This window comes from Cervus elaphus, chromosome 24, assembly GCF_910594005.1.
Source record: "Cervus elaphus chromosome 24, mCerEla1.1, whole genome shotgun sequence".
NCBI classification, from domain to species: Eukaryota; Metazoa; Chordata; class Mammalia; order Artiodactyla; family Cervidae; genus Cervus; species Cervus elaphus.
Window position 1 is genome coordinate 57,569,909 of NC_057838.1, and position 21,151 is coordinate 57,591,059.

A 21,151-nucleotide genomic window follows, 5' to 3' on the forward strand; every position below is an offset into this window, starting at 1 on the left:
AAAACAACAGCTATTGACAACTGGATTCAACCTGCACCTTTGGTAATCTGCTTTCCAAATTCCTTATCATTTCCAACCACTTATCAACACCAGGTCAAAGAAAGACCTGTAAAACAAATACTCATAAACAAATTTTTCTTTAAGGCATAAATTGTTCATGGAACCAAAACCAGTTAGTTTCTGATCCTAGGGTTCATCTTGCCCTCCTGTGTGGAGGTAATTTATTTAATTTATTAGAGTAATTTATTTAGCTTCTCTAAATGCCAGTTTTATCTTTCTTGAAGTGGGGGTTTCATAGTACCTACCCTTACCAGGGTGTCCATTGGAAGGACTGATGCTGAAGCTGAAACTCCAATACTTTGACCACCTCATGCGAAGAGTTGACTCATTGGAAAAGACCCTGATGCTGGGAGGGATTGGGGGCAGGGGGAGACGGGGATGACAGAGGATGAGACGGCTGGATGGCATCACCAACTCGATGGACATGAATTTGAGTAAACTCCGGGAGTTTGTGATGGACAGGGAGGCCTGGCGTGCTGCGATTCATGGGGTCGCAAAGAGTCGGACATGACTGAGTGACTGAACTGAACTGAACCCTTACCAGACTGGTATGAGGATTAAACGCGATGGTCTAGATTTTAAGGCACTCCTTTTAATTCTGAGTCAACGTCTTATAACTCTTCTCAAATAATAACCTGAGACTGGATGTGGATCCAGCAGAGATGTGACTGAGATTCAGAATCAGAACCCATGTTAGGGTTGGGATGTATGAGACCTATAAAGCGTAATGTGTGGCTCCAAACCAAAAAGAATTCTGCTGATTTTTAATCTGATAGTTATGCTGTCTTTCTAAGAGCATGGTAGTGCTCCTGGAAATTTAAATGGGAGGGCATGCTCTCAGAACCACCTGCCCTACAGTTCAATGTTATTATAAATTCAGAAAGTCCCAGAAAAAATGGCACACAGAGTCATAAAGAAGTGTAGAATATAGTAAATAGCTGGTATTTAATAGTGAAGACAGAATGCTTAAGGCAATCACAAGACAGATTTCCTTTAAAACCATTAATGAAATTGGGAGAGGAATATACAATATGTCCTAACAGCAGTCTTTTATTTATGTTTGTCTTCTGACAGATAAAGGAACCTTAAAAAAAAAAAAAAACAGTGAAAGCAAAACTGAACAATTAGCTAGACCAATGCTCCAAAATTGACTGATGATTATGAAGGGAAATTGTTCCAGGTCTTTCGCTCTCTCTGTCTACTTAGACAGGGGCCTCACACACACATTTGCCACATACACTCAGAGAATGAAGGCACAGATACAACCAAAGAGAGTTTGAATTCAGCCACTCCATGAATACAGAACACCCAATTCTGTCACCCACCAGAGTCCCCAAAAGGCTAGAAATGGCTCAGGCTCTGAGTGGGCACAGCCCTCCTGCTACAAAATTACTACCAATTCTGCTAGCACCATCACATTTATTTTTCTCTTAGGCAAAAGACGCCTAATGATAACCTCCTTCCTGTTGGGCATCTAACTCTTGAGATAATGCTTCATTTTTTTTTTCCTTTAGTCATTTAGCCCTTCTCCAAATATTTATTGAGTGCCAGCTGTGTGCCTAAGCCCAGATGAAAATGCTGAAAACAGATGTGGCCCCTGCCCTACAGAACTCACAATCCTCAAAAGAGGCAGAGACTAAATATGCAATAACAAATGTAATCAACTTCGTTGTATTTCAGGAGTATTGGTCAAAATAATGATCACAGTAATGATAATGTTTCCCCTGAACTGGGATCATGACCTGTACCACATAGTGTGCTCAATACTTTGTGTAGATCAATAAGCCCATGGAAACTGGACATCCTTACAAGAAAAGTATCATCACCCGAAATATACAGAAGAAGAAACTGAGGCTCCAAAGGGCTAGGATATTTGCCAGGAGTCTCACCACCAGTAAGAAAAAAGAAGCCAGCCTTCAAACCTGTGTCTTTCTGTCTTTGGAAAACATTCTCTCATAGCCACCTCATCTACCTCATCCAGAATATTAATCAGCAAATATAAGCAGACATAATTGAATCCTTTTGTATTTCCTTGCAATCAAAACAGCATTTTGACAAGACAAAAGCTGTCTGTGGTCCACTGTTCTGACCTGTGCTTTAGAATATATTACTAAGAAGCTCTAATTCTACCTCCTCCTATCCAATCTCGCCCCTTTTAGTCAGAACAGCCTCTGCATTGCAGCCACTCTCATGGAGAATGAAAGGACAAAGGGCTTTAAAACCTAAAGAAAAAAATTTTTTTCATGGTGTTTGTATGTTCTCAGCCACTTGAAATCTTTCAGGAAGAAGGATCAATTATTATTATTACTACATGCACATGCACAATGTAATCACTGCCAAATAAAGGAAAAGCAAAGCTTTAACTTAGTCCTGAATTTCTTTAACGGTACAGAAACTAAGATTTGGAGCCATTTCCGTTCCAGAGTTAAGTTCTGAAAATCACACACACACACAAAGTTCTTTATATTATTCGAAAGAACCCTGTTAAATCTAAAATGATAGAATTATTTATAGGCAACTGTGCATGATTCAATCAAGCAATCCTTCCTTGAAATTTATCTCTTTCAGCTTTAAAGTAGAAAGTTCATATCTATTTGTGGAGGAAAGAATAGAGACAGGATTTTCTTCCCAGAGATATTTCCCTTAGGACAATGCTATGTTTGTGGAAGTTGCTGGATTTCCTAAAATAATACCCGCACACTCTATGAAACAATAACTGCTACACTTTCCCTGTAAAAAATCACAACCTGGGGATTCCCTGGTGGTTCAGTGCTGGAGAGTCCACCTGCCAATGCCAGAGACAGGGGTTTGATCCCTGATCAGGGAAGATCCCAATACTGCAACTAGGACCATGCACCACAACTACTGCGCCCACATGTCCTACAACCCATGCTCCGCAACAAGAGAAGCCACCACAATGAGAAGCCCAAGCACCCCAAAGAAAAGGAGGTACCGCTCGCCACAACTAGAGACAGCCTGTGGCAGCAAGGAAAATCCAGAGTAGCCAAAAATAAAAAATAAATAAAAATTTTTTTAAAACATCACAAACTCACAGACTTAGGCAGTTCTAGACCAGGCAGGAAAAGCAAACCAGTCCCATGTCCTCATTTACCCAAGGTTAACCTTAAGTATGAAAGGAAACTTGACTTTCTCAAGGTCACATAGTTGATTAGTTAAACTTCAAGACCCCTAGTTATTAACCAACACTCCAAGGAGAAAAAGTTACTTTTCCCCCCTCTATTAATGCCTGGTGGCTCGGATGGTAAAGAATCCACCTGCAATGGGGGAGACCAGAGTTCGATCCCTGGGTTGGGAAGAGCCCCTGGAGAAGAGCATGGCAACCCACTCCAGTGTTCTTGCCTGGAGAATCCCCGTGGACAGAGGGGTCTGGCAGGCTGCAGTCCATGGTGTCGCAAAGAGTCGGACATGACTGAGTGACCAAGCACAGCACCATGAGAAAAGCTGTCTTATTTTGAAGACTTTATTTATTTTGTTGTTGTTTTATTTTGCAACGAACAAGAGAAATGTAAGATTGAGGATTTTCAGTAAGGGACTGACTTTATGACTTTAAAGGTATTCTAAGGAGATGATGATGTTAGAAGTTCGAGTTTTGGTAAACACAAAGACTCAGATATGACCTCAAGTCACAACCATTTTTGCTGTCAAATACTCATTCTTAGAGGATGATTATGTCTCTTCTGAATCCCTACTTATATTATTAGAGGCTACCCCTGCCACAGACATAAGGTGTCTTTGCTCTGACAACGGGAGCTGGGAAGGTGGATGGGGACCGGCCCAAGAGAGAAAACTGAGTTGGAAGAGTCTGTTTCCCTTCTAATTGATCTCTTTCCAATTTTAAATGTGTTTTCTCTATAAGAACATATCTGTTTAATAAAATAACAATAAATACTCAATATAATATTCATTAAATATGATTAATCAATTATCCCGTGTATAATTAGTATACTAATAAATTTGTAACTGCATATTAAACAGCAGAAAAATCTCATTTGGATGAAGACAGTTAGCCAATTCATGAATTTATTATAAGTAACAGCAAAAGCCAACTGTTTCAATAAAAACTGCTATTAACATACAAAAATGTCTGAATATTACAGCAAAAATTAAATCACTTCTGGTCAAACCATAAATATTTATTTTAAGAAAGAATTAACTTTTCTAATTGAAATAAACAGATGACAACTTCATGAATTACTAACGACTCTGGTTAGCTGTGGATTTTAGTGATTGTACCACCATTATGAATTTCAATTAGTTCTAACAAATATTTGTGGACATATGACTAGATGTCAGATGCCTGCTCTTATGAGACTTATGTTTTGCTGGAGAAGACAGAAAGTAAACAAATCCTATTCGGGAGCTTAAAAAACAGAAGGATTAAGCCAGGAACCTAGCAGACACAAAGGAAAGGAAAGTAGCTGCTAATTCACCTGTAATCTTGAGAAAATTGTGTGGCACTCTGCAAGGTATGTGGGGTCATCCAGACTTTGTTCTTAGTAAAAGCAAAGTGTAAGTGTAAGCAATAAGTAACTTGTGTTTTAAAAAGTCACAATGGTTACCATGTAGAAAATAGACCCAATTGCCAAATGAGGGATGTCTCCCTTATGTTCATTTCTAATAATGTCAGTAAAGTGGTGCTTAATCATTTTTACTAAATCATTATATCATATTAAGAGATTTTTTTTATTACTCAGGCTTATGGTTCAAAACTTACCATTCTAGGATATGTTTTTGTTATATTTGATAGACCTTTTGTTTTCATAGACCTTTTAAATAATCCATGATAACTTGCACCCTAAATTTCTTTTTAAGATTCTGTCCAGTGCAATTGAAAGTCAGTGTTAAAATTTGTGATCCCAGAGTTCAGTTCAGTTCAGTCGCTCAGTCGTGTCCAACTCTTTGCGACCCCATGAATCGCAGCACACCAGGCCTCCCTGTCCATCACAAACTCCTGGAGTTTACTCAAACTCATACCCATCGAGTCAGTGATGCCATCCAGCCATCTCATCCTCTGTCGTCCCCTTCTCCTCCTGCCCTCAATCCCTCCCAGCATCAGAGTCTTTTCCAATGAGTCAACTCTTCGCATGACGTGGCCAAAGTATTGGAGTTTCAGCTTCAACATCAGTCCTTCCAGTGAACACCCAGGACGGATCTCCTTTAGGATGGACTGGTTGGATCTCCTTGCAGTCCAAGGGACTCTCAGGAGTCTTCTCCAACACCACAGTTCAAAAGCATCAATTTTTCGGCACTCAGCTTTCTTCACAGTCCAGCTCTCACATCGATACATGACCACTGGAAAAACCATAGCCTTGACCAGACGGACCTTTGTTGGCAAAGTAATGTCTCTGCTTTTTAATATGCTATCTAGCTTGGTCATAACTTTCCTTCTAAGGAGTAAGCGTCTTTTAATTTCATGGCTGCAGTCACCATCTGCAGTGATTTTGGAGCCCAAAAAAATAAAGTCTGACACTGTTTCCACCGTCCCCCCATCTATTTCCCATGAGGTGATGGCACCAGATGCCATGATCTTAGTTTTCTGAATGTTGAGCTTTCAGCCAACTTTTTCACTCTCCTCTTTCACTTTCATCAAGAGGCTTTTTAGTTCCTCTTCACTTTCTGCCATAAGGGTGGTGTCATCTGCATATCTGAGGTTATTGATATTTCTCCCGGCAATCTTAATTCCAGCTTGTGCTTCTTCCAGCCCAGCATTTCTCATGATGTACTCTGCATACAAGTTAAATAAGCAGGGTGACAATATACAGCCTTGATGTACTCCTTTTCCTATTTGGAATCAATCTGTTGTTCCATGTCCAGTTCTAACTGTTGCTTCCTGACCTGCATACAGGTTTCTCAAGAGGCAGGTCAGGTGGTCTGGTATTCCCATCTCTTTCAGAATGTTCCACAGTTTATTGTGATCCACACAGTCAAAGGCTTTGGCATAGTCAATAAAGCAGAAATAGATGTTTTTCTGGAACTCTCTTGCTTTTTCAATGATCCAGAGGATATTGGCAATTTGATCTCTGGTTTTTCTAAAATCTCTGCCTTTTCTAAAATCAGCTTGAACATCTGGAAGTTCTCAGTTCACGTATTGCTGAAGCCTGGTTTGGAGAATTTTGAGTATTTACTAGCGTGTGAGATGAGTGCAATTGTGCAGCAGTTTGAGCATTCTTTGGCATTACCTTTCTTTGGGATTCGAATGAAAACTGACCTTTTCCAGTCCTGTGGCCACTGCTGAGTTTTCCAAATTTGCTGGCATATGGAGAGCAGCACTTTCACAGCATCATCTTTCAGGATTTGACACAGCTCAACTGGAATTCCATCACTTCCACTAGCTTTGTTTGTAGTGATGCTTTCTAAGGCCCACTTGACTTCACATTCCAGGATGTCTGGCTCTAGGTGAGTGATCACACCATCGTGATTATCTAGGTTGTGAAGATCTTTTTTGTACAGTTCTTCTGTGTATTCTTGCCACCTCTTCTTAATATCTTCTGCTTCTGTTAGGGCCATACCATTTCTGTCCTTTATTGAGCCCATTTTTGCATGAAATGTTCTCTTGGTATCTCTAATTTTCCTGAAGAGATCTCTAGTCTTTCCCATTCTGTTGCTCTCCTCTATTTCTTTGCATTGATCACTGAGGAAGGCTTTTTTATCTCTCCTGGCTATTTTTTGGAACTCTGCATTCAAATGGGAATATCTTTCCTTTTCTCCTTTGCTTTTTGCTTCTCTTCGTTCCACAGCTATTTGTAAGGCCTCCTCAGACAACCATTTTGCCTTTTAGGCAACATTAACGGATTGGTCTTTGGAGCCAAACAGTCTTGGGTGTGAATTTTGGCTTGAACTCATCCACCCACTGTCAAATAACCTTGGGCCCCTCATTTGGCCTCTCAATCTTAGTTTGTCCTTAGGGAAAAATGGAGACAGTAAAGTTATCTATCTCATAGGATTTGGGGGAGAAGAATTAAATGAAATAATGCCAGGGAAGCATTTTAAGTCAGTGCCTATACAGCTAATACATCTTTAATAATTGTACCTACTACTCTCATCATTGAACCTATATTCTATTAGTATTAATTAACCAACAAAGAGAACTACCCTAAAAATATTGGTCACAATTTTTTTTTTAATTTGAAGAATTAGGTTTACTACACCAAAGGCATGAATTTGGAGTTATTTATGTTATGAATATCTACATCGTAAACTAAACTGAAAGTGGAAAAGGTGAGAATTAATTCATGTCTACTTTATGCTTAAATGAGATTAAACGAAATTTTCTGCTGAGTTTCTGCATTGTCACCAGATTCAAGTTTTACCTTAAAAATTCAATAACAACTGGCAAATTCCTAGACCATAGACCCCTGGTGAAAAATCAGCAAAGTAAGAACATTCCTAAGGGCTTCCAAAGAATTAGCTGGAGAAAGATCCCAAGGTAACTTCTGAGATCTGCCACTGACCTCCACAGTCAGCCGTCTTAATGAAACACACTGAAGTTTCTGGAAATGTACTGTGGGAACCACAATGTGTTTATCTAATGTAACCGCAGATATGCCAAGAGGGCCGTGATATCCCATAATGTCCCCTTTCCAAACTGGCTGATACCTGAAAGATGACAATCACACTATGTGTCTGGAAACAACAAAACTACACTTTAAAAGTATTTATTTAATTGGCATGTTTAACAAGTTTGAATTGGTAGTGCTTTTGCTGTTGCTGAGCCGCCAAGTTGTATCTGACTCTCTTGCAACCCCATGGACTGTAGCCCACCAGGCTTCTCTGTCCATGGGATTATTCCAGGCAAGAATACTGGAGTGGCTTGCCATTTCTTTCTCTAGGGGACCGTCCCCACCCAGAGATGGAAACCACATCTCTTGCATTTGGTAAGCAGATTCCTTACTACTGAGCCACAAGGGAAGCCTTAGTGTTTTACTATGTTTAAAACACATTTAAAACAAATGCTTCTTAAAAATATTTATTTTAAATAAATATTTCTAGTTTTAAGAAAACCAATTATGAAATTTCAAGATTAAAAAGAATCATAAAAGAACCAATGACTTTGACAGGAAAAAAAATGTCTTTCTAAAGCAAAATGTCAGATTTCTCTAGCCACTATTACCTAAAATTTAAGCTGTACATAATCATGACAGACAAAAGACTGGTGTAGCAGAAAAGATTAGACAAAGAAGAAAACACATAGGAGTTTTATAAGATTATTCATTATTAATAAAAATTAAACACCCAGGGCTCCTAACACGTAAGTAGTAAAGGGAAAAAAAGAGTCACTAATGTGAAAATGTTGCACAGACAGATAAACGACAACTCTGGGGAGAGAAAATAACGCCATTTTCCCCCTCTGAACTATGAAGTACAGTGACTGTTCAAACAAAGCTAAATCAATTACCACTGCCATAAAATGGCACTTTTTGTCTTTATATTTGTTAATATTAAAATCTTTATCTGGACTGAGAACAGAGGATAGTACTAATATAATTAAGCTGTAGAAATTATAATCTTTTGTGAAATAATATTTGTAACTGAGATTCTATAACAAAAATGCATTTTTCTCTTTCTTTTAGCTAGAAGATGGCCTTGTGGTATTTTTGGAACAAGGAAGTCTATATTGTACTCACTATTTATGTTGTTAGAATGCAAAAGATCAAACCACCAGAGGATTCTCTCTTATGTACAGTTTATCATTCTCTTCTCTTCATCTCTTTAATAATGGTTTCCTAGTTCCAACTTAACGGGATTCAATAAACTTGGTATTTTTAGCACATCTTATGCTAAGCTACACTGAGGAAATTTATAAAAATCATTCAAAGACATAATAACAATGCCCAAACTACCATAAAAATTGTGTGTGCTCAGTCATGTCAGACTCTTTTGGACCCCATGGACTGTAGCCCACCAGGCTCCTCTGTCCACGGAATTCTCCAGGCAAGAATACTGGAGAGGGTTGCCATTTCCTACTCCAGGGTATCTTGCCAATCCAGGGATCAAAACCATGTCTCTTACATTTCCTGCACTGACAGGTGGATTCTTTACCACTGTGCTATCTGGGAAGCCCCACAACAAAAATCAGACATGTGAAGAAGAAAAAAAATTTAGAGTTCAAAGGGAAAATAGCACTCAACAGAAACAGAAATGACCTAGATGTTGGAATTAGCAGAGAAAGAATCTGAAACAGCTACTGCAGGCAATATTTGAGAAATCATGAACATAATGGGTGCATAGATAGGGAATTCAGCAGGAAATGAAAACTATTTTAAAAGATTTAATAAACAATAAGGTGCTATTGTATAGCACAGGAAACTTAAAACCTATAATGGAAAAGAATATGAAAAAGAATTTATATGTGTGTGTGTGTGTGTGTGTGTGTGTGTGTATCACTTTGCTCTAAACCAGAAACTAATACAACATTGTAAATTACCTATAATTCAATTTAAAAAAAAAACTTCAGTGAAACTTTTAGAGCTAAAAGTACAATATATGAAATGAAACATTCCTGGGGTGAGTTTAGCAGTAGATTGGAAACTACAGAAAAAAAGCAGCTAGTAAACTTGGAGACCAATTAATAGAAAATACATTAGAAACAAACCAAAACAAGAGCCACAGTAACATGTAGGATATTAAGGAATAAAACATAGATGTGACTTAAAAACGTAAAGAGAATGCTGCTGTTCTTGTTCAGTTGCTAAGTTGTGTCTGGCCCTTTGAGAGCCCATGGACTGCAGCAAGCCAGACTTCCTGTCCTTCACTATCTCCCAGAGTTTGCTCAGATTCCTGTTCATTAAGTCGGTGATGCTATCTAACCAACTCATCCTCTGTCGCCTCTTCTCCTTTTGCCTTCGGTCTTACCGAGCATTAGGGTCTTTTCCAATGAGTTGGCTCTTCACATCAGGTAGCCAGAGTACTGGAGCTTCAGCATTAGGATCAGTCCTTCCAATGAATATTCAGGGTTGATTTCCTTTAGGACTGACTGGTTTGATCTCCTTGCTGTCTGAGAAACTCTCAAGAGTCTTTGCAGCACCGCAGTTTGAAGGCATCAATTCTTCAGTGCTCAGCCTTCTTTATGGTTCAACTCTCACATCCACTGGGCTTCCTTGGTGGCTCAGTCAGTAAAGAATCTGCCTGCATTGCAGGAGATCTTGGTTGATCCCTGGGTTGGGAAGATTCCCTGGAGAAGAGCATGGCAACCCACTCCAGTATTCTTGCCTGGAGAATCCCCATGGACAGAGGAGCCTGGCGGACTACAGTCCACAGGGTCACAAAGAGGCAGACACCACCGGGCGACTACGCAAAGCACAGCTCACACCCATCATGACCACTGCAAAAGCCACAGCTTTGACTAAACAGACCTTTGTCAGCAAAGTGATGCCTCTGCTTTTGAACATGCTGTCTAGGTTTATCACAGCTATCCTTCCAAGGAGCAAGAGTCTTTTAATTTCATGGGTGCAGTCACTGTCCACAGTGATTTTGGAGCCCAAGAAAATAGTTCGCCACTGTTTCCACTGTTTCTCTTCTATTTGCCATGAAGTGATGGGACTGGATGCCATGATCTTAGTTTTCTCAAGGCTAAGCTTTTAAGCCAGTTTTTTTCACTCTCCTCTTTTACTGTCAAGAGGCTCTTTAGTTCCTCTTTACTTTCTGTCATTAGAGTGGCATCATCTGCATATCTGCAGTCATTGATATTTCTCTCAGCAATCTTGATTCCACCTTGTGATTCATCCAGCCTGGCATTTTGCATGATGGACTCTGCATGTAAGCTAAATAAGCAGGGTGACAATAAACAGCCTTTATGTACTCCTTTCCCAATTCTGAACCAGTCAGTTGTCCCATGTAAGGTTTTAACTGTTGCCTCTTGACCTGCATACAGGTTTCTCAGGAGACAAGTAAGATGATCTGGCATTCCCATCTCTTTAAGAATTTTCCACAGTTTGTTGTGATCCATGTAGTCAAAGGCTTTAGCATAGTCAATGAAGCAGCAGCAGATTTTTTAAAAAGTTCCCTTGCTTTCTCTATGACCCAACAAATGTTGGCAATTTGATCTCTGCTTCCTCTGCCTTTTCTAAAGAGAACTGGGCAGGTAAAATTTTGAAGAACTGATTGTTAAAAAAATCTCAGCAAGCTCCAAGCAGAATTAATGTAGAGAAAATCACATCTAGTTATATCCTAAACCTATCATACTATATAATATACTGAAAATCAAAGATAAGGAGAAAAAATCTTCAAAGCAGCAGAGAAAAATGACTCACTGTATCCAGAGGAACAAAGATAAAAATGATGGCTGACATTTCATCAGAAACTTTAAAGATCAGAAGAGAATAGGATTATATCTTCAAAGTGGTAAAAGAAAAAATAAACTGTCAAGTAAAAGTTCTGTATCCAGCAAAATTATCCTTCAAGAATGAGAGTGAAATACAGATATTTTTAAATAAGCAAAAGCTGAGAGAAGTCACTGCTACCAGACATTCAATGCAAAAAGAAAAGAAAAATAGAATGAGTTTCTTTAGGTTGAAGGGAAATTGTAACAGAAATCTTTATGAAAGAATAAAGAGTGCTAGAAATGGTAAATGTGTGGGCATATACTACCTTATTTCTTATTTAACTTTTTAGAAGACAGTGGTTTAAAGGAAAACTAAAACAAAAATTTTAAAATCTTATGGTGTTTATAACACATGTCACAGTAAAATATACGATTACACAAAAATAGTGGTAGGTAGACATATGGTATTCTTATTTCAGTAAGAGTGATACTTTGGATAGTAAAGTAACTCAAGATAAACTGTGCACTTAAATTAAAGATACCTATTGTAATCCTTAAAAGTCACAACTAACAACATTTTAAAAGGGAGATTAGAACTTTCTTGGAGGATGAGGGTAACATCTCAGTTTATGGAAGTCCCACAACCTAGAAGAGGGCCTAACAGGTGCTGAATTCTGAATAAATTTAAATTAAGCAACAAATGTAAGTTCAGTTCTGTTCAGTCGGTCAGTCATGCTCAACTCTTTGTGACCCCATGGACTGCAGCACACCAGGCTTCCCTGTCCATCACCATCTCCCAGAACTTGCTCAAACTCATGTCCATCGAGTCAGTGATGCCATCCAACTATCTCATCCTCTGTCATCCCCTTCTCCTCCTGCCTTCAATCTTTCCCAGCATCAAGGTCTTTTCCAATGAGTCAGTTCTTTGAAGCAGGTGGCCAAAGTATTGGAGTTTCAGCTTCAGCATCAGTCCTTCCAATGAATATTCAGGACTGATTTCCTTTAGGATGGACTGGTTGGATCTCCTTGCAATCCAAGGGACTCGCAAGAGTCTTCTCCAACACCACAGTTCAAAAGCATCAATTCTTTGGTGCTCAGCTTTCTTTATAGTCCAACTCTCACATCCATACATGACTACTGGAAAAACCATAGCTTTGACTAGATGGAATGGAGCTTTGTCAGCAAAGTAATGTCTGCGTTTTAGCATGCTGTCTAGGTTGGTCATAGCTTTTCTTCCAAGGAGTAAGTGTCTTTTAATTTCATGGCTGCAGTCACCATCTGCAGTGATTTTAGAGCCCCTCCTCGCCCCCGCCAAAAAATAAAAGTCTCGCTGTTTCCATTGTTTCCCCATCTATTTGCCATGAAGTGATGGGACCAGATGCCATGATCTTAGTTTTCTGAATGTTGAGTTTTAAGCCAGCTTTTTCACTCTCCTCTTTCACTTTCATCAAGAAGCTCTTTAGTTCTTCACTTTCTGCCATAAGGGTAATGTCATTTGTGTATCTCAGGTTATTGATATTTCTCCTGGCAATCTTGATTCCAGCTTGGGCTTCATCCAGCCCAGCATTTTGCATGATGTACTCTGCATATAAGTTAAAAAAGCAGGGTGACAATATACAGCCTTGACGTACTCCTTTTCCTATTTCAAACCAGTTTGTTGTTCCACATCCAGTTCTAACTATTGCTTCTTGTCCTACATACAGATTTCTCAGGCAGCAGGTAAGGTAGTCTGGTTTTACCATCTCTTTAAGAATTTTCCACAGTTTGTTTTGATCCACACAATCAAAGGCTTTGGCATAGTCAATAAAGCAGTAGATGTGTTTCTAGAACTCTCTTGCTTTTTCAAGAGTAAGAGTATATGTAAACATATGAATAAAAAAAGTAACAGGATAGGCAGTGATAAGCACCGTAAAAGAGGCAACAATAAAGTATCATCAGAGTTCAGAGGTGACGAAGACTATATTATATAGAAAGAAGACAAAATAAATGTAATTTCACGCTTATGGAAAAACACAGGTATTATAGGTTCTCTGTTGTTACACAAACACACACACATAGATACACTGTGCTATCGTTTTTGTTCCCCGGGCTAGAACATTGTTACTCTGTGGAGAGGTTTCTTCTAGCTGTGGAGGAGGTGAATCTAGAATCTCCACTCCATCAATACTTCCTCTATACCCATTAGCAGTCACTCCCCATTTCTTTATTTTCCAGTCCTGGTAACCACTACTCTACTTTCTATCTCCACAGCTGTGAATATTCTGAACATTTCATATAAATGGAATCAAACAATATGTGGCCTTGGATTTGAAAGGAAGTGGGTGTAGCTGCAAAGGACACACGAGGGATCTCGGTTGTGATAAGAACGTATTGTGTCTTGATTGTGTCAGTGTCAGTATACTGGTTGTGACTATGTATTATAGATTTGCAAAGTGCTATCTTTAGAGGTAACTGGGTAAAGGGTACATGGCATATTTTTATCATACTATTTCTATGTTACTTCTTACAACTGAATGTGAATCTACAGTTATAAAACTTTTGCTAGAAAAAGACTTAATCTTCAGGGATTTGTAGCAAGGCCCCTTGAGCTCCCAGACTAGGTAAGGTCTCCTTGTCCTGAGCTGTGATAATACCCTGTACTTCTGTTTCATGTCATTCTTCATGATCAAAATTTGAAAATTATTTCTGTTGTCATGGCTTTAACATCTGTCACTCTTACTAGATTGCAAATTCCGTGAGAACAAAGACAGCATCTGTCTAGCTTGTGGCCATAACCATAACCTAGTAGCTGACCCATAGGACATCACTAATAACTATTCGTTGAATGAATCCTGGCACATCTTAGAAATCATTTAGATATTACAATTTGTCTTTTTTGGATGAGCAATCAGTTCTTTGAGCATGTAAATAGTCCAGTTGGACCAGAACTATCAGAACTTACTTTTTCAGACCTCTAGACTGAAGTACTCTCTGTAAAAGTTAAAACGTTCTAGCCAAATACACACAAAAAAGACAGTGTGTGTAACAACAGAGAAATGACTTTGACTTTTTTTGTTTTGTTTTGTTTTGTTTTTTTGACTTTGACTTTTAAATGCTCACACTTAACGATTCCTCAGAAACTATTTACACATCAGTCTAATTAAGAAACATCTAATGTAAGATCTTAAAATGCATTTTAAGATCTTAAAATGAAGAAGGTCACTTGGCTGAGTGACCCTTAGCCAAGCTAATAAAAAGAAAAAGAAAAAAGAAAAGCGTGCTCTGATAAATTAGATCAGAAAAAAAAAAGGTGCTTATAAATTTCCTTTCCATCTATTTCTCCTCTAGATGTGAAATGAACCTTATCTTCCTTATTTAGTGCACAAAAGTTGATGAGTTATCTTTACAAAAACTTCTAATTCCAATTCTAGTTCCAGTTCTGGGGTCTGGGTCTTCTGTGTTCCACCCTGTTCCTCAGGAAAGAGCTCAATACCTCATTCTGTCCAAGAGCACAAAGACAGATTGGGTCTTGACAGAAATACATGAGAAACCCCGTAAGGACAGTCGTGTCCTCCACTCAGGAAGTACTTCTGCTAAACCTGTCCTTTGCTCTCCTTCACAGCATACGGTTTTTCCCCAGGGCAAAGCCTTACTTGCCAGCAGGGAAACACTGCTCTGGTCTGCCGTTTGCTGGATGCCCTTCCTAACCCTTCCGAGAAAGGCTTCCTTCTCCCAGTGGCTAAAGTTAGAACTTCTAAAGGGGCCTCTGGGCCTCTGGAGCCACCCTCTCTACTGCCTGGGGTCTCCTTCAACACAACTTCCCAGTGCAACAGGCAGTTGTAATGAGGTGGAAGAAGATGCTCTAGCAAATATCACAAGCCATCCCCACCCCAACATATCCCATTAGTGGTCTCTACAACACTTCCAATCCACACCCCTCACCCCGCTCTGAAATCAGGACACTGTGTATGCAAAACAGGCGACAGCAGCTCGGCAGTGACCAGGAAGGCATCTCCCCAGTTCTTTCCACGCACAGCTTGCTATCCTTCTGAATGGCTACAGGCTTTTTTTTTTTTCCCAGTACTATTTACAAAACAGTAAAGAAAAATTATTATAGAAAACTTTGTAATCAAAAGGTTTCCACAGGATACACAATTCAAAACCACAATTCTTTTTTTTTCCCCCACTGTGCAACAGCTCTGTGCAATTGGCACTTACTTAAGACAGCTTTCAAAGAAAATATGTTTGCAGTTCAAAGATAAGTAAGTTTTTAGTAAACTGTCAAAAGGACTTTTTTCTTCTTTGCTGCTGGTGGAAAAATCCAAAAAGAAAGAGTATGTAAGAGGAGAAGGCTTATCTCTGAATTATACTACATGTGCAGACCTAGATTGCCAGAAATTCATTAATAACTGGAATAATCAGGGTGAGTGGCTATTGCTCACCATCCCACCCTTGTCCTGAGTTAGGTTTTGCCATCAAAATAATGAGAATGAAATGCTAAAATTATCATATGTGATTAATTAAAAGTTATTAAACTGCTTTCTTAAAATTTTCAATCTCATACAAGCTCTACATTAAAAACCCTATGTTAATTCAAAGTGTGCGATTAAAAATAGGGAAGATGCCATTTTAACAAGGTGTCCTTTTGCATCAATTCTAACTGAAAAGTGCCCAAATGGCAATATCAGGCAACAAAGAACAAAACCAAGAAGCCAGTCTGGAACCCACAGGACACGAGATAGCAGAACAAGCTCAAGGGCTAAACCAACACTAGTGTCTATAAGAAAGTTTCCCAGCTAGTGAACCCATGCAGCTCCGGTGTGTGTGAAGGACGCTGCACTGTGGGTTGCTCACATATGCCATCCTTTCAAGGCTGTATTTTGCCTGTTGCCCAACATAGTTTTTCTGAAGAACTAACAATTCAGTGCCACACTTAAGGACCTACAGAAAGGATTAACAATATCAAAGCTGTAAGCCCATAAGGAAAGAGTCAAACCTCTGCAGAAACTGTAAGAGAAAATTTAAATGACAAATAAAATTACAAAATGATAGTTCTACAAATGAAAAACAAATTATTCACCTTTAAAGCACAAGATGGTCCAAAGACATGAAGACTCCAACCTAAAGTGAAAGAAGAGGAAGACCCAGCATTTCTTTTTCATTTTGGAAATGGGGAGGGGAAATAGGGGCTAACATTATAGACCCTGAAGCTGCACAGTTTAGGAAATTTCACAAAAACACTTTTTTTTTTTAAACGTAGGAAAACAGATTCCCAGCTCCTTCTGCTCCTCCTTAGTTAGCTAACAGCACGGGAACCTCCTCAGCATTATTTCATGGTGAGCAGATGGTAGTCTGAAATTTCTTTGATAAAAACAATCTACTGGCAGGGGTTGGAGAGAGGTCAGCGGAACCCAGATTAACAATTGATCAGCTCTAATGAACCGTCATAGCAATAAACTCAGAGACTGTATACAGACAGACCTGCTATTCCAGGAAAAGCAATGGGGCCGACACCCACGCTGTTAACAGACTTGCACGTAACTGCATCAGTGTTTCACAGCTTCAAAACCTTCATCGAAGCAGACATACATCTTGGATGCACGTCTATTTTCTCAAAGTCTTCTCTCTTCCACTTTTCCACAAAAGTGCATGTGATTTACTCTGACCCAGAGAATATTCTGTCATGGTCCAGATACTGAATGACACTCTGTAATATTGACAGATTATTTCAGCATCTACTCTGCGCTCAAACCACAGCTATAGCCTCTGATATTCGTCTTGTACTTATACAGAACAGATGACAATGGGAGAGGAAAAGCTGAGCCCATCATCTTTGTCCCCAAGAGAACAAAAACTCTAAGAACCCAGAGACCTATTCTCTCAGTCTCTATACTTTCAGAGAGAGATGCTCATGCTGCATTCATGTTTCCATCATCACATTCAACAAGGGAATCAGTATGCTGCACCAGAATTTTATTGTAAGGGTTCAATCATAGGAAGGAGGTCAGAGCACTCTTAGAAAATCACAACTGATTCAAAAAGACAAAAAAGAGAGAGAGAGAGCTCTTGTTAAACTAAACCACAGAACATTTTCCTCTCCTGAAGGAAAAACAATCCTATAAGTCAATTAAATCATTCCTTCACTCACCCAATTACTTTTTGAAGACAACTGATCTCAAAATAAAATTGACTAAATGAGTCATAAACACCTGACTTTCCAAGAGTCCTGAGTTCCAATAATCTTTTTCAATCTCTTACAAACTTACTTCTTCCTTTGGGACCAATGAATCCAAATGTTTGACCCAGAAAACCTCAAGAACAAGGACATTCTCTTGCATAAGCACCATACAGGGGGCAAAATGAAGAAATTCAAAATTGAGACAATATTAATGTCTAAAGCACAGTCTGTATTCAAATCTTTGTTTCTGGCTCCAGATCTTATTTAGGATCATGAGTGTTTGCATTCAGTTGTCATGTATCTATATTGTCCTTTAATGTTCCACAATCAAAATTTTGATGATATTTTATCATAGTTAGATTCAGGTTATCAATTTGAGTCTGCACAAGCAATATTTTATTTTTCCTGGCTATCACATCTGAAGGCACTTTGTCTCTTTGTGCCATTATTGATATTAACTTTGATTACCTGTTTAAGATGGTGTCTGCCAGGATTATCCATAATAAAGCTATTTTCCCTTTGTAATTATTAATAATAAGCAATTTGTGGACAGATACTTTGAAATTATCAATGTCTTGTTCTTCATCAAACCTGCCAATTTTAGCATCCACTGAAGATTCTTGCCTGAAGCAATTACTAACATAATTTTATAATGCCATCATTTTTTCTGTATTCAGTAGTTGATAATGTACTATAAGGGGCTTCCCAGGTGGCTCAGTGGTAAAAAATCCACCTGCCAATGCAGGAGTTGCAGGTTCAGTCCCTGGGTTGGGAAGATCCCCTGGAGGAGGAAATGGCAATCAAATCCAGTATTTTTGCCAGGTTAATGTCTTGAACAGAAGAGCCTGGCAGGCTATAGTTTATGGGGTCCCAAAGAGTCAGACATGAAATAAGTGACTGAGCATGAGCACAACTGTATTATAAGATCAGTACTGGACAATGGCCTGATAGGAACCAGGCTAAATAGCAAGAAGTGAGCAACAGACAAGCAAGTGAAGCTGCATCTGTACCGATAATGCTCCCCATTGCTCACACTATCTCCTGAACTCTGCCTCTTGTCAAATCAGCAGCAGCATTAGCTTCTCACAGAAGCATGAACCCTAAATGCAATGTACTTAAATCATACTGAAACCATCCTTCACCTCGCATCCATGGAAAAATGATCTTCTATTAAACCGGTCCCTGGTGCCAAAAAGGTTGGGGACCACGGCTAAAAGAGCTTTCCCTTCTCTGTTATTTATGTGTTTGTCTATTTATCCATCTGTTTGTTTATTTGAGCTTCCCGGGTGGCGCTAGTGGTAAAGAATCCACCTGCCAAAGCAGGAGACACAAGAGACGCAAGTTTGATCCCTGTGTAGGGAAGTTCCCCTGGAGAAGGAAATGGCAACCCACTCCAGTATTCTTGCCTGGTAAATCCCACGGACAGAGGAGCATGGCGGGCTACCATCCATGGGGCCACAGAAAGTCAGAAACTACTGAGCAACTGAGCACGCAGATTGTTTTTTATTTATTATCAGCTTGGACTCACAGATTCTCATCAAATTAAGTTGATTTGAGTTGACTTTCTGTCAATTACAACCAGAATATTGCTGAAAAAACTTCTGGAACTCCCAAGAAGAGATAGTTAGTTTCCTTGGCAAGGCACTTAAAAGGTCCATCCAATTGTCACACTTGCAAAGATGCTTCCTAATGCTTCCATTAAATCCCTTCCAGTCCACTCTAGGAAGTTCAAACCCTTGAAAAGGAGGCACACTGCAGACAAATGGGGCCAACAAATGCCCCCTGGTTCTTCCTGGAGCCACCAAGCAGGTAAGGCTATAGGAAGACAAGGTGCTTCTTGCTATTTTCAGCTGACTCTGCCCTTTGTAACTTTGCTCAAAGAGCAGGGCTGTCTGCCCCATTCCTCTCCAGGTGTTACCAACAATCCCCAAGCCTTTTCCCACCTCTTCCTGGAGCCTCTGATGCTTAACTGCATTCTTGGTTCTATTTGCTTCATACATTCAGTGTTATGACTAAAAATGATTGTTTCCTCTCCAGACCCATTCTTCAACCTTCTCCACCATAAGTCTCAGAAACTCTGAACCAAATCAACTACACCAACAGTTAGGTTCAGTCAATGGTGGGTTACAGCAAGAAATCAGAAGACTAGAGACAGTTATTGGAGGTATCCTTTCCCCCAAATTCTACCCTTATCACCTCACCATTTCACTACCAAGTACCCTTTCTGTATGGCTACCATCCCTGGGTTCTAGAAACCACCCCCTCCCCTTGCTCCTTCAGGCCAAGTGTGTGGCTTGCCCCAAGAATATAACACATTGCTTGTTGGTTTCTTTTACCACGTATTTGTAAATATTCTCATTATTAAACTTGCCTCTATTACTCCATCTGAGTTGGCATTCTTTATCCACAAGGCAAAAAATATAGATGGAAGCGATGACAAGAGGGACATCCAAGGGACAGAGACACAGTCAAAGGCTATCTTTGGTATCAACATCTTTTTCTGTGCTTGAAGATTTATCTTTTCCATATGAGTGAAAACATGGCAAAATAAACACTATTTCCTAATTGTGACCACATGGCACTAAAAGAAGTATGTATGTTCTAGCAAAGCACAGCCTTAAGGAGTTAAGATTCACTCCTGTTTTGCCAGCAGTAAGGAAAAGTCAGAAACTCAAAATGACAATACAGATAAAATTTCCTTCTGGAAGGACCCAAAGGAACCTCAAAGTATTATTCAATTCACTTCTTGCCTTTTACTATGTTTTCTATATACATGGCAGCATTGAAATCCTTCCCAACCAGAAACATGTGTGCTATGATTAGATATTAGATTCACTATAAGAAACTTATTAAGCAGATGTTCAAATCCAGGTCTGTGAATGATGTAATTTTTAAATATAATTAACAGTAAATTCAACGTTAGATCCATATGTTCTTTCAGTCACTTAAAATGCAGTCATGGAAGAGGGATTTGGATATATTCTGCCATCTATCTTATCAATTTATCATTAAAAGCTCTGGTGATTATTGTCAGTTGACTGATTAACTCCCCCAGAATTAGGAGTTCACTGAAACCTGGTTACATGCGTGTAAGTATGCATTATCACTTGTAATTTACACAGTAGAAAATGGTTGAGGATCGTTGTCCTGTCTTGTTAAGAAATAGGTACATTTATTTCAACTCTGTACCATACTCTAAAAAGCCTTCTCCCCAAACATCTGAACCCTGGTATTCCCAGTATACTTAGTGTTTCTCCTTTAGCAGCAAGCACAAAAAGCAGTTTAACTCAAACTAGAATCAGTTACCTGCAAGTCGGCATCAAATTCATGTTTCAGGTGTGCCTCTTCCGCAGCCTCCACAAGACGCTGTAAAGATAGAAAGCAACACAAAGAATCAGAAGTGTGACCTGGACCCCATTTCAACATCGTGAAAACACTGACATTTCTTCATTGCCCCAAGATGACAGATCATACCATGGCGTGCAAACTGTGACCTAGTGCCTATGCTCCCACGAAACTGAAAATAATATCAGTGTCAAAATCTAGTTTTTGCTTTCATCATCCAATCATATATGTATATAAATGCACACATGTTCTGTATCCACTTTCATAAAAATTCAAAGACACTGGCTCATGAGGCCAGATATGGACTA

General features: G+C 39.2%; 1 protein-coding gene across 4 annotated transcripts in view; it reads right to left on the reverse strand.

The window, feature by feature from the left end:
- CACNA2D3 (calcium voltage-gated channel auxiliary subunit alpha2delta 3) overlaps nucleotides 1-21,151 on the reverse strand; it is an 846,876-nt gene that overhangs the window by 548,380 nt on the left and 277,345 nt on the right. For all 4 annotated transcript variants that reach the window (XR_006337469.1, XM_043885641.1, XM_043885642.1 and 1 more), the window contains exon 4: nucleotides 20,805-20,864. Coding sequence is in view for 3 of the 4 variants with exons in the window: in XM_043885641.1 (XP_043741576.1) it covers nucleotides 20,805-20,864 (60 nt within the window). In the remaining variant the exon portion in view is untranslated. The remainder of the gene's footprint in view (nucleotides 1-20,804; nucleotides 20,865-21,151) is intronic.